Source organism: Emydura macquarii, unplaced genomic scaffold (assembly GCF_026122565.2).
Source record: "Emydura macquarii macquarii isolate MOO-44397 ecotype Brisbane River unplaced genomic scaffold, CSIRO-AGI_Emac_v2 contig_2636, whole genome shotgun sequence".
NCBI classification, from domain to species: Eukaryota; Metazoa; Chordata; order Testudines; family Chelidae; genus Emydura; species Emydura macquarii.
In genome coordinates, this window is record NW_027132773.1 from 6,978,200 (window position 1) to 6,990,734 (window position 12,535).

General features: G+C 44.2%; 1 protein-coding gene across 3 annotated transcripts in view; it reads right to left on the bottom strand.

Annotated features, from left to right (window-relative positions):
* Positions 1 to 12,535, bottom strand: part of MON2 (MON2 homolog, regulator of endosome-to-Golgi trafficking) — a 155,248-nt gene that overhangs the window by 37,329 nt on the left and 105,384 nt on the right. For 2 of the 3 annotated variants that reach the window (XM_067564121.1, XM_067564123.1), the window contains 3 exons: positions 12,422 to 12,439; positions 12,004 to 12,132; positions 9,733 to 9,923 (listed from right to left, as the gene is read on the bottom strand). In XM_067564121.1, the coding sequence (XP_067420222.1) occupies positions 9,733 to 9,923; positions 12,004 to 12,132; positions 12,422 to 12,439 (338 nt within the window). The remainder of the gene's footprint in view (positions 1 to 9,732; positions 9,924 to 12,003; positions 12,133 to 12,421; positions 12,440 to 12,535) is intronic. The other variant, XM_067564122.1, reaches the window with a different exon arrangement.

Genomic DNA, 12,535 nt, shown 5'->3' on the forward strand with positions numbered 1-12,535 from the left:
AATATGTAGCAGCTAAGGAAGTGCTGACAGTAACTGAGGATGCCTTAAGACTCTTGGGAGTGATTTCCATCTTCCATTTATAAAAGCATAAAATGAGACAAGATCAGAGATATAAGGAGCTAAATCAGGGAGGGCCCTGAAGGTGAGAATGAGGAGTCTGAATTTGATTCACAGAGCAATATGCTGACCGCGAAGAAATTTAAAGAGGGGTTCATAGTACTGAGCAAAGTGGATTTACATAGTAATGTTTTGGACTTACTTGTACATGCATTCAGGGACACACAAATTAAAAGAGATGGTTACTCACCCTGTGCAATAACTGAGGTTCTTCAAGTTATTAATGGTGTCCCTGTGGATACTCCACTTCAGGTGTTGGTGCATTCCAGTGCCTTTGATCGGAGAATTTCAGCGGCAGTATTTGTCTGGGTCATTCATGTGCTCTCTCCGTCTTACACCATTGTCGGTGTCTATCTAGTGCTACACGACCAGACCCCCTTGAGTTTCTTCTCCACCATCAAGTCCATAGATTCAACTCCAAAGTAGAGGGGAGGAGGATGGGTAGTGGAACACCCACAGGGACGCCATTTTGAAGAGCCTCAGTTACTGCACAGGGTGAGTAACCTTCACTTGTTCTTTGAGGAGTGTCCCTGTGGGTGCTCCATTTCAGGTGACTGTCGAGCAGTGCTCCTCAGTGGATGGAAGGGGATTTAGAGTTGCGTGGGTAATTGATGATAGTAAAGCATACCAATGCATCTGATCTTGAGCTCTAATCTATTGCATAGTGTTTGTAAACGTTTTGCAGACGCCCAGGTGGCTGCTTTACATATTGTCCATGATCAGTATGTTGCTGAGAAAAACTACTAAGGTTGATAATGACCTGGAAGAGGGGTTTGGGATCCCTGGTGGGGGTTGTATATCCTGCTGTTGGTAACAAAGCTGAATACATCCAGAAATCCATTTGGACTGTCTTTACTTGGAAATGGAGGAACCTTTAGATCATTCCAAAGTTGAAATAAAAAGTCTTGGTGACTTTCTGAAGATTTTAGTTCTCTCAAGGTAGAAAGCTATTGTGTGTCTCATGTCCAGAGTGTGTAATGTTGAATCCCGTTTCCTGCCATGAGGTTTAGGGAAGAATGAGAGAAGATGGATTGGTTGGTTCAGGTGGAAAGGGGAGGATACTTTAGGTAAAAATTTAGAATGAGATCTTAGGGTGACCTTGTCCTTGAAAAAAAAAAGATATATGGTGGGTGCGCCATGAGGGTCCCTAGCTCTCCCATTCATCAGGCAGACATGATAGCGACTAAGAATGACATGTTCATTGACAGATGTGTTAGAGAGCATGTTGCTAATGGTACGAATGGGGCCCCAGTAAAGCAGTGTAGTACCAAGTTCAAGTCCCAAGGTGCGTAGGTACTCATATTTCAGGATAGATGTTTCAGATACCCCTAAAAAAGTGTTTGGTAATAAGATGGGCAAATATTAATATCCCATCCACCATGTGGTGAAAAAAAAATAGCAGCAGCAAGGTGTATTCTAAGCGAGCTAAAGGATAGGCTGGAGTTCTTTAGTTCTTGCATGTATTCTAAAATCACTGGAAATGGGGAGGTAACAGGGCGGGCTAGTTTTTTTTGGCACCAGAGGATGAATCTTTTCCATTTGTGCAGGTATGCATTACGTATGGCTGTCCTACTACAGTTCACTAATATGTCTTTCACCTGTTCTGAGCAGATCAGTTCATCATGCTCGAGCCATGTAGGAGACATGCTCTCAGGTGAAGCCTCTTTAAGGTTTGGGTGGTAAAGATGTCTGGCATCTTGCGATAGAAGATTCGGCAAGAGAGGAAGAGTGCGTGGTGCACATACCACCATCCTCAACAGTTACCAAGTTTGTCTGGGCTATGTGGAGGCTGTCAGGATGACTTTGGTCTTGTCATATCTTATTTTATATATTACTCTCAATAGCAGTGGGATGGGGGAAACATGTATAGCAGAGGCGCATCCCATTTGAGCATCACCCAAGGATCGGGAACCCCAGTGTTTGAATATGCTCTACAGGACCACGTTGTTTAGCTCCCACTTGTGGTCTTGAGAGAATTCCCTGCTCAACATATCTGCTGTTGTGTTTTGACATCCTGCAAGATACAAGGCTGATTTGCTGATATTGCATCAGATACACCAGTTCCATAGTTTCATGGCTTTGGTGCACAGGGAGTGTGACCTTGGCCCTTCCTGTCAGTTTATATAAAACATCCAGGCAATGTTGTCCATCATTAACTTATGGTCTCGTTCCTGATCAATGGCAGGAAGCATAGCATACATTGCAAACTGCGCGCAGTTGCTGGAAATGTATGTGTAACAGTGTCTTGGGGGAGAACACCAGCCCTGAATTGTGTGGTGCTAGAGATAGGCTACCCAGCCTATCAAAGAGGCATAAGTTGTAAAAATCATTGAAGGTGGAGTCTGTGGGAAAGAGACTCCCATGCACACATTGTTGGGTTTTGTCCACCAGTGTAGCAACTCTGACTTTGATCAGCATCACAAGACATCAGTTTAGGCTGTGTTTGTAAGGTATATCGATAGTTCTCAGCCAGCCCTGAAGTCAGCGCATGTGAAGACGCACATGTCGTACCACAAATGTAGTTGCTGCCATATGGCCTAATAGTTGAAGGCGGGTCCATGCCAGTATCTGTGGGCTTTTCAGTACAGTGGAGATCAAATCGACTATAATGAGGAATCTGGTCAGTGGTAGTGATGCTTTGGCCTCTAGGGTGCCGAGATGCACCCTGATGAAGTCTAGTTTCTGCACAGGTATCAATGTTGATTTTTGTATGTTTAATTGTAATCCCAGCCACGAGAAGAGGGTGATTGTCCTATGCGTAGTGTTTATGGCATCTGCCTGGGTGGCTGCTTTTAACAGGCTAGGGAAAAACTGTCGCTCCTTGTTTATAGAGGTGTGCGGCGACTACTGCGAGAACTTTGGAAAACATGAGCGATGCTTTTGAAAGGCCAAAGGGTAGACCTTTGTATTTATAATGTTCCGTCCCCAGAGTAAACCCGAGGAACCTCCTGTGTGTGGGTTGTATGGTTACATGAAAATGGGTGTCTTGGAGGTCGAGGGCTGAAAAACCATCCCCCTGTTCCAGTACTGGTATTATTGTTGCCAATGTGACCATCCTGAACCATTGAACCCTTATGAATTCATTGAGTTTTCTGAGGTCTAGAATAGGCCTCCATCCTCTGTTCTTTTCCGGGTTAAGTAGTGGTTAGAGTAAAAACCCTTCCCTCTGTATTGCGATGGTACTGGTTCCACAGCACTCAGATGTAAGAAATGGTTTATTTCTTGCTGTAGAAAGTGTTCATCAGAAGGGTCACTGAAGAGGGATGAGGAGCAGCTCCCAACTTCGCCTGGCCCAAGTCCCAGGGAGTCCAGTGTTCAGAGCCGGTTGCTCGGGGCATGCGGACGGGTCGCCCGCTCCCTGGCACTTGCCTGGGCAGGAGCTGGTGTTGGGATTGAGTGGGGAGCCCTGGCTCTCTCACCGCGAGCGCGTGTTATGTCAGTGGCCTGGGCTCCCCCTGCGGGCTGCTTTTGTTATGAACTCCACACAAACGTCTGCAGGGAGGAACAATGGGGGTCCCAGTGAATGGCCATTGTCTCAGGAAGGCCATTTTCCTTCCCAGGAACGTGCCTGTCAGCCTGCTGGGCTCAATGGCTCCCCCGGTGCCCTGGCAACTGGCTGCCAGGGCAGGGCTTCGCATGCCAAATTGCTGGCATGTTCCAGCCAGCCACCGTGCTGGAGCTCGTCCCAAGTGCCACTAGAGCTCGGAATCAAAACCGGATCTTAAGAGCCAGACAGCCAAGGGCTGCGTCTCCTCCTGTCACAAGGCTGTTGGCCTGCTCTCAGGGCAGCAGAAGCAGGTGGATGGGGGTTCAATGGGGCTTTTCTGATGTTGGCGCTGGCTGGGATACGGTGCCAGCCTGGGAACCTGGAGACACTGGACGCGGAGCAACCGGAGCCTTCGTTGAGTTCAGCTGCAGTTAAGGGTTTTCGTGATCTCTGGAAATCAGGCTTCTGTTTAACTCCGTAACAGAGCCACTGGTTTCCCGACATCAGGCCAGCATGCCTCAGCCCAGCCTTGATTGCCCATGGGCCGTGGTGTCTGGTCAGAACACTCCTCTCTGGGAGCCCTGGGCCACTGTGAAGGACTGTGGAGTTAAAGAGACAGTGACGCTTAGTGATTAAAGCCTCCAAAAAGTGCCTTCGGTCAAGAATAGCACTGGGGGCGGGCATAGCTCTGGGGATGGAGGAGAAGCCTCTCGCCTGCAGGCCCGCAGTTCCATAAGCCAGCCCAGGTCGAAGGAGACCAAAGGACCTTGCTTGGGGTGGCTGATTTAAAAAAAAAAAAAAGAAGCACGTCACTAGCTTGAATGGAGGACCTGTCAGCCACGAGAGCACAAGATCCCATTGAGGAATTGGCTGATGAGTGGGAGGATACAGTGTGTCTAGGACCTTTAGGAAAAGTGCCACCAGGGAATTAGAAAAAAGCAAGCATCCTGCTTCTCCAGGGTGGAAGGCTAAGAAGGCTGCCGGATGATCAATGATCGTGCCAGGACCTGCTGTTTTAACTGCAACAGGTAATTGAAGATTGAGGGGATTGAAGCCAACTCGGCCTAGATGCCCTCTTAGCGAGGCCCAACATGAGAATCTTTTCCACTCAGCCAGATAAGTGTCCCTGTTGAAGGCTTCCTGCTGCCTAAGAGTACCTCTCTCCATGGCTCTGAGCATGTCAGTTCCAGGAGGTTCAGCCATGGAGTTACCATGCCGTGAAGTGAAGAGACTCCAGGTTGGGATGGTGAAGTAATGAGGTCTGGGAGCAGCAGAAAAGTGATTGGAGAATCTACCGAGAGGTTGAGCAGTGTGGTGTACCAGTGCTGCCGAGGCCAGGCTGGGGCTATTAGGATCACAGACACCCTGTCCTGCTTGATCTTTTGCAATACCCTGTGAATGAGCGGAGTAGGTGGGAAGGAGTAAAAAACAGCTGTCCTGTCCACGGAATGAGAAAGGCGTCCGCAATCGACCCGGGACTGTGCTTCTGAAAGAAGCAAAATGAAGGCACTTCCTGTTGGTCCTTGTGGCGAATAAATCTACCCGGGGAACCCCGAACCTCTGGAAGATGCTGTTCAACACGTTTGGGTAGATGGACGATTCATAAGTGAGAAAAGACCTGCTGAAGCTGTCAGCTAGTGTGTTCTGAGCCCCAGGAAAGTATGATGCCTTCAGGTGTATCGGTCAAACAATGTAGAAGTCCTAAAGCTTGAGGTCTTCTTGACATGGGAGAGGAGTGAGCTCCACCCTGTCTGTTTATATAAAACATCGCTGTCGTATTGTCTGTTAGGACTGATACTACCTTGCCTTCCAGGTGATCTTGGACGGCCTGACAGGCCAGACGCACTGCTCTCAGCTCTCTCACACTGATATGAAGCAAGAGTTCCAACTGGGACCAAGTGGCCTCCCCAACCCATTGCTGAGGTATCCGTCACCAGGCGTACTGATGGCTGGGGGGCCAAGAAGGGAATTCCTGTGCATACATTGCTCAGGTTGCACCACCAGCTCAGATATTCTAGCCCCTGAGGATGTGGGGGGAACTATCCTGTCTATGCTGTGATGAGCTGAGTGGTATACCATAACTAACCAAGCTCGGAGGACCCTGAGGTGCAGTCTTGCATGCTGCACAACGTATGTCCATGCTGCCATGTGCCCCAGCAGCCTCAAACAGTTCTGTGCTATAGTGTACGGGTAAAGTTGCAGGTTCTCTATGAGGACCCAAAGGGCATGGAAGCGAGCCTCTGGAAGGGATGCTCTGGCTTGATCTGCATCCAATAAAACCCCTATGAATTCTATTCACCTGGTGGGGGTAATGGTCAACTTTTGCACATTGAGGATAAGGCCCAACCTATTGAACGTGGCCTTTATTAATCTTACATCCAGCTCCATCTGAGCCCTGGTACGTCCTTTGATTAACCAATCACTGAGGTAAGGAAATACTTGGACTCCCTTCCTCCTCAGGAACACTGCTACCACCACCATACATTCGGTGAAAATGCGGGGAGCTGCTCAAAGAATGAAGGACAAGATCATGAATTGGTAATGCACTTGATTGACAATAAAACGAAGGAACCACTGTGGCCTGGGAAGATGGCCACATGGAAGTATGTGTCCTTCATGTCGAGGGCGGCGTACCAATTCCTTGGATCCAGTGAGGGGATAATTGAGGCCAAGGAGATCAGGCGAAATCTCAACATCTTCATTGATCTGTTTAGGTTTTGCAGGTCGAGGATAGAACGGAGGACCCTTTACGCCTTCGAGATTAGGAAATAGCAGGAATAAAACTTCTTTCCCCTGAGATCCTGGGAGACCTCCTCTACCACTCCCACTCTTAAGAGCCACCTGCACTTCCTGTTGAAGGAGTTGCTTGTGAGAGTGGTCCCTGAATAGGGACAGGGAAGGGGAAGCAGGGTGGAGGGGTGGGTGTGAGCAGAACTGGAGGAAGTATCCCAGTCTCACAGTGTGAAGAACCCTCTGATCTGAGACCACGCATTGTGGAAGTGGGATAAATGGTCCAAAAAATAAAAGGGGTGGATCCGGAGAACTGAATGTTATGGCATCCTCAAGCGCATCCTCAAAAGTTTTGCTTGTCTCCTGAGGACTGCCTCGTTTGGCCAGAGCCCCGGCTACAGGAGGGATTTTCAGGTCTCCACCTGTTATTGCTTCTACTCCTTCTGCAGTTAGTGTTCTGAAGCCCTAGGGACTTCAGGGTGGCCCGGGAGTCTTTCAGAATGTGTAACTTTTCATCAGTCTGAGACAAAAAGAGGGCTGGTCCCTCGAATGGGAGGTCCTGGATGGTGATTTGAACCTTGTGAGGCAGTCCCAATGCTTGGAGCCAAAAGTTCTACCTCATTGCCACCCCCGATGACATCATTCGAGCAGCGTGTTGGCATTGTCCAGTGAAGCCTGCAGCAGAGTCTTTAAGGTCGCCTTCCCCTCTTTTATATGGCCGGCAAACTCAGCTTAAGGGTCAGGAGGTAATGACTCTGCAAACTTCTCCATGGATAACCACGAATTAAATGCATATCTGCTGATAATGGCTTGCTGGTTAGCTATCTGAAGTTGGAGTCCCCCCAGTGGAGTATAGTTTCCTGCCAAAGAGGTCCAACTTCTTAGCCTCCTTCGCCTTTGTGGTGGGTCCTTGCTGACCCTAACCATTTTCTCTCATTGGCAGCTGCTACATAGCCTGTGTGGAGCATCTTGGTGCCGCATCTTTAGGCAGCTCTGTGGGTGCCGTAGCAGAGTAGGTAGGTTTCTGTTTGCCCCTCGATTCTGAAACTGACCGTTTGGAGTCACTGGCTTTCATGGTACGCATGCTACTGGAGGATCCCAGTGCCTCATAAGTCCTCAGCACAGTGCTGTTGGTACCGAGGATGTAGAGTGGGCCAGAGACTGCTTCTCTTTTGGTGGCTCCCTGAGGGGAGATGTCAACCATCTTTTCCTCACTTCCTTTTTGCAGAAGTAAGTCTTCCACTGTGAGGCAGATGAAGTCACCGGAGTCTATTGTCCAAAGAGGCTCTGCGGACTGGGATCAGATGCTGGGTGCAGAGACTTCTCCATTAATTGAAGTTTGAAACATAGGTCTCTGTCCTAAGGCTTCCTGGCGTGAGGCTTTAGGTTGGTACAGTGAGAGCAATTTTGAGGAATGTCTGTCTCTCAGGCATCAGACAGAGAGTGTCTGTTTGAGACCGGGATCAACTCTTGGCAGGAAAGACAGCACTTGAAGCCAAGTGAACTGAGCATGGCAGTTCCACCCTAATGGTGAACACTAGCTATGCTAAGGGGTATTCAAACTTGGAGTATAAAGTGGAAAAGAGATTTTTATTTTTTTAAGAACATAAATGGAGAGAAAAGAATAAGTTAGTACCCTATTTAGGTTAACGACTACTCTAAACCATTTTAAACCCTAAGTATAGCTATCAGTCTGAACACTGCCAGGAGCTCTGTCTCAGACCGAGGATGGCTGAGAAGGAACTGAGGGGGATCTGGTCGCGTGGCACTAGATAGGCACCAACAATGGCATGAAACAGGGAGAACGCATGTGCGACCCTGAGGAGCACTGCTGCTGAAATTCTCTGATCAGAGGTGTAGGGACGGACAAACACTTGAAGTAGAGCACCCACGGGGACACTCCTTGAAGCAGAAGTGTGATATTCCAGCATTTATCTTGAATTGGTCATCCTTTCTGCTTGGAATTTTTGAGTAATTTATCAAATTTGGTTTAATCTGTTTCTTTAATTTTTTACAATTAATATGTATTCCCCAAATAGCATTTCACGTAAATTTATCCTCTCCTTCAGCCAGTCCCCTCCCATAATCTCACTGGATTCAGTTTATTAAGAGGAAGTTTTTGTTAGGCTTACTGTAAACCAAAAGAAACTGACTGTTTAAGGCTGACTCAAATTATTTATCCCAGGAATGAGTCCCACCAGAGATAGCAGAAGAAATGCAATCATGCAAGTTATTTAAATTATGTTTTCTCAACAAGAGACAACCCAATAATTTAGTGTCAAAACATATTAAGATCTTGATTGACTGTTTAAGTGCCTTTTATCTTTCTGGAAAACATTTAAAGAATGTTTCAAGTCCATTTTATTAATAAAATTTCTCTGGAATTGACACGTAGACCTCAGGAAGCATAGTAGCAGGATAATTACTTGGTGACCCTATTAATGGAAGCCCAAAAATCACCCATTAAGGCAAAGATTTTTACTAAAGGATGAGATGTCAAACATGGAGTTTCTCCCTCTGGCTCTACTTATGGCTAACTGCTCTTGATTATCATCAATAAAGATGGCTACAGAGGGAAGGAGGGATTGTAATGGTTTTCATGAGCTGTCATTTTATATAGGACAATTCTACTCTTATAATTACCTGCTGCTGAAATCACCTCTGCAATGCTTGTTTTTGACATATAAATATATAGATATAAAATACTAGATTCTGGATTATAAATATTATATTCTAGAATTTTAATAAATTGAGACAAATTGAGTATGGGTCATTTATACTTTGCAGCCATTTTATTAATTTCAGATATAAAGAAAACACCATGAACTCTAAAGATTTTCAAGTGAAAAGCAAGCAATACAAATTTTAATATTTCATATTTCACAAAAAATGTAGAAGTAAAGCATCACAATGGAATTCCTACCCAAAAAAAAAAAAAAAAAAAAAATCACACAGTAACGTGATGTTCATATTAACAACAAAAAGTCATTGCTGTGAGTTCTAATAAAGTAGAAAAATCCAAAAGGTCTGAATACACATTAATAGCTCTATGTGAGGACTAAGGATTTGCATGGAGATCAACAGCCAAATACGAAGACTTGTGCACTGTCTTTCAAACTCGGTTTAGGTACTACTAGCTGTAATAAATCAATATCTGAACTCCCTTTTTTCAGCTAAGGATATTGGTTACCTTTTAATATAAATTGGTAAATAATTTGTATATTTGTTCTTTAAAACACTTGCACCTAGCAAAAATATCACTAAATATAAGACTGTGTGTATAGTCCAGTGAACGAACACACACATAGGCAATTATATATTATCTACCATAAAGAACAGTGTAGTAAAGACATTTATAAACATTTTCCCACAACTTTAAAAAATAAAGTTGCATTTACCTTTTGGTGAATAAAAAGTCTTCAAATGTGTTGGCTAGTTCTGGCCACATACTGTCAAATTTTCCAGAAGAGGCATGCTGCCTTGCAACTGGTAGTCCAATAGAAAGAACTCTAAGAAGAGAAGATACTGCTAGTTTCCATGTGCTTTCAGAGGGGCAGGCATACTTCAAGCTCAGAGGTATCCTTAATGTCTGTGAAGAGAAAGTTCAAATAAGTATTATACTTCCTTGAAGAAGAGCCAGACACATCTATGGTAAAGAAAATCTCTTCAGGAGATCTCTGTAGAGATGTTACACAGAAAATAGTGTATTTCCTTCAATTTCTGCTGGGACATGGGATGCTCTCTTTTAAATATAATTAGAAGATTATTCATTGTATGCCAACTTGCTAAAGCACAGACCTGATTAACCGAATACAAGGTTAGAAGCATTAATCCATTAGCAATTACACTGGAAAATTACCTGCTAATTTTCTTTTCCTAGATTACATCTGTTATCTCTGCTAACTGTAACAAATGGGTTGTCCTTCTTGCTGCAGATAAACTGGGGGCAGTTCATCACTATGAGGGGACTCTGGAGAGCTTTGTCTACCTTGGAAGAACTGCTCTGGCAGCTTCACAAGTTGTGAAGACATCAATTTGAAGAAAAGGCCATACGGAATTCAAGCTTCTTGTAAAATGTAAAAAAATGAACTATATACATCATCCTTATAAAGCATCTGGTCATTATTAAAAATAAGAGGGGACAAAGCTTAAAAAGGCCAACAAACTGCTCAGGGTGGGATGGAGTAGCAGAGGTGTCAGTCTGAGAAATAAAATTAGTAGGGATAAGATTTTTCATTCTTGATCATGCTACCTTTGCTAATCTCAATGAGTAGGAAAATAGCAAATAATGAAACAATTTAAGTAGGAACAGATAGAAAGGAGTTGGAAGGCTGGAAGGTGAGAGCAGTTCAGCCAAGTAAACAGGAAGTTGTTTTAGAGACCACCAACTGGAGAACCATTCTGCCAAAGAATCCTGCTGTGGATTCCTGAATATTAAGTCAGTAGTGCCTTGCAAACACAGAGATGGAGGATGACATTACTGCTTTAAAGACTTCTTCTGAAGATGGCTGAAGTTTTCTCTCTGCCCAGAAAGTAGTCACAGATCTGATCAGTCAAGAACATACTCCAAAAAGCTTTGTATGTTTCAATTATACAACATGTAGGGAAAAATTTTCAGAAGTGCCCAGAGTTGTGCTGTCTGTTCTAATTAAATCAATGGTTAAACTCCCACTGATTTCAATGGAAGCAATTATGCCAATGCTGAATGCTTTTGAAAATCTCACTCCTCATCTAGTTGATCTGGGAGATTTCATTCTTAAACAACGAAGGGAAAAAGATAAACAGTGGATGACTTTCTGATGGGCTGTGTGTTGACAATATATTTTGAGAGCCATAGTACCGTGGGGGTGGGGGAGAGGAGGGGAGGACTCAGAGAAAGTACTCACAGGAGGAACAAAGGAACAGATTTTTGGAGAAAGAGGAGACATCTTTGACAGGAGGAGTAGCCAAGATAAAAGGAAGCTGGCTGGAGGACAAAGAGACTCCATGATTCGGAAGAGAAACTTGAATGGAGGAGTGGAGTCCAAGAGAAGAGACCTAAAACTCAAAAAGACACTCACCCCATTTGTGAGGAACATTCCAGAGAAGTGAGGAAAGTGAGGCAGAAAATTTACAGATTTTTTTTTCCACTATATATGTATATTGCTTGTGCTGTCTAAAGCAAAAGAGTGATTGGTTTTGGAACCTTTGCAAATTCCATATGTTAGATGCTTAATGTATCACATGTCCCTGAAGGGGTAAATTGTAAGACAGAGTGCCACAAAGTTGGAGAAAGAGTGTGCTTAAGCCAGTGGGGAGTCTGGAGGAGTTGGCTGTCACAGGGCCTAAACAGTTGGACTGTAGAATCTCAACTTTCAGAAGGTGGTGCTAGATGGAAAATTTGTACCCCGGGTTTGTGCCTAGAGATTCAAAGACAGAGGAAGTGCCTGGGCTCTGCTCAGGATCAGGAAACTTAAAAAATACACAGCTCCAGCACGTGGACCAAACCAGTTTTATCAGGGCTGTGACATACACCATCCCCCTTAATCTCCACCCCAGGTTCTTAAAACACCAAACTAAAGCCTAAGATATGCAGAAAGACTTCTAAATAGTACTATCACTGTTTCCTAATAACTGGCTCCAAATAAAAGTCACTACTTTAGCTCATAAACAGAATGCAATCCTTTTACCTTAATAATGTTCTGAAGAACTTTCTCATTAACTACAGCTTTGTGGCAAGCAGTCTTTTGGTATAAATCCACCACAACTTCCAAAGATCGCTCAGCAAATGGTACATAATTCAATGCTACCCATTCTGCCTAGAAAAATAAAATTAGTACACTACTGAAGGAAACATGGAAACACTAGTTATGCTATAGAAAACTTACATTTTACATTTACCTGTTATTTTAATGCATGCAAGATTCTCAAAAATACATTTAATAATGTAACAGTTTTGATCCAAGCAAAAAATAATTTACAAAGAAAAAAGCTTAACATTCTGAGTAACAGAGTGTGAAGTAGATTTGGGTAAGAAGTTTTAGTAGGTCAAATGTATTTTATGCAAAACTACTATATTAGGACAATCTTTAAGGAAATTTAACTCACCGGTGCAAATAGTTGTATCTAGTGTGATTCCATTGTGTAGCAGGACAAACAGAATAAGAAGAATTAATACATATATAACAATTACCTCAAATTATATGAAATTATATTTTCATG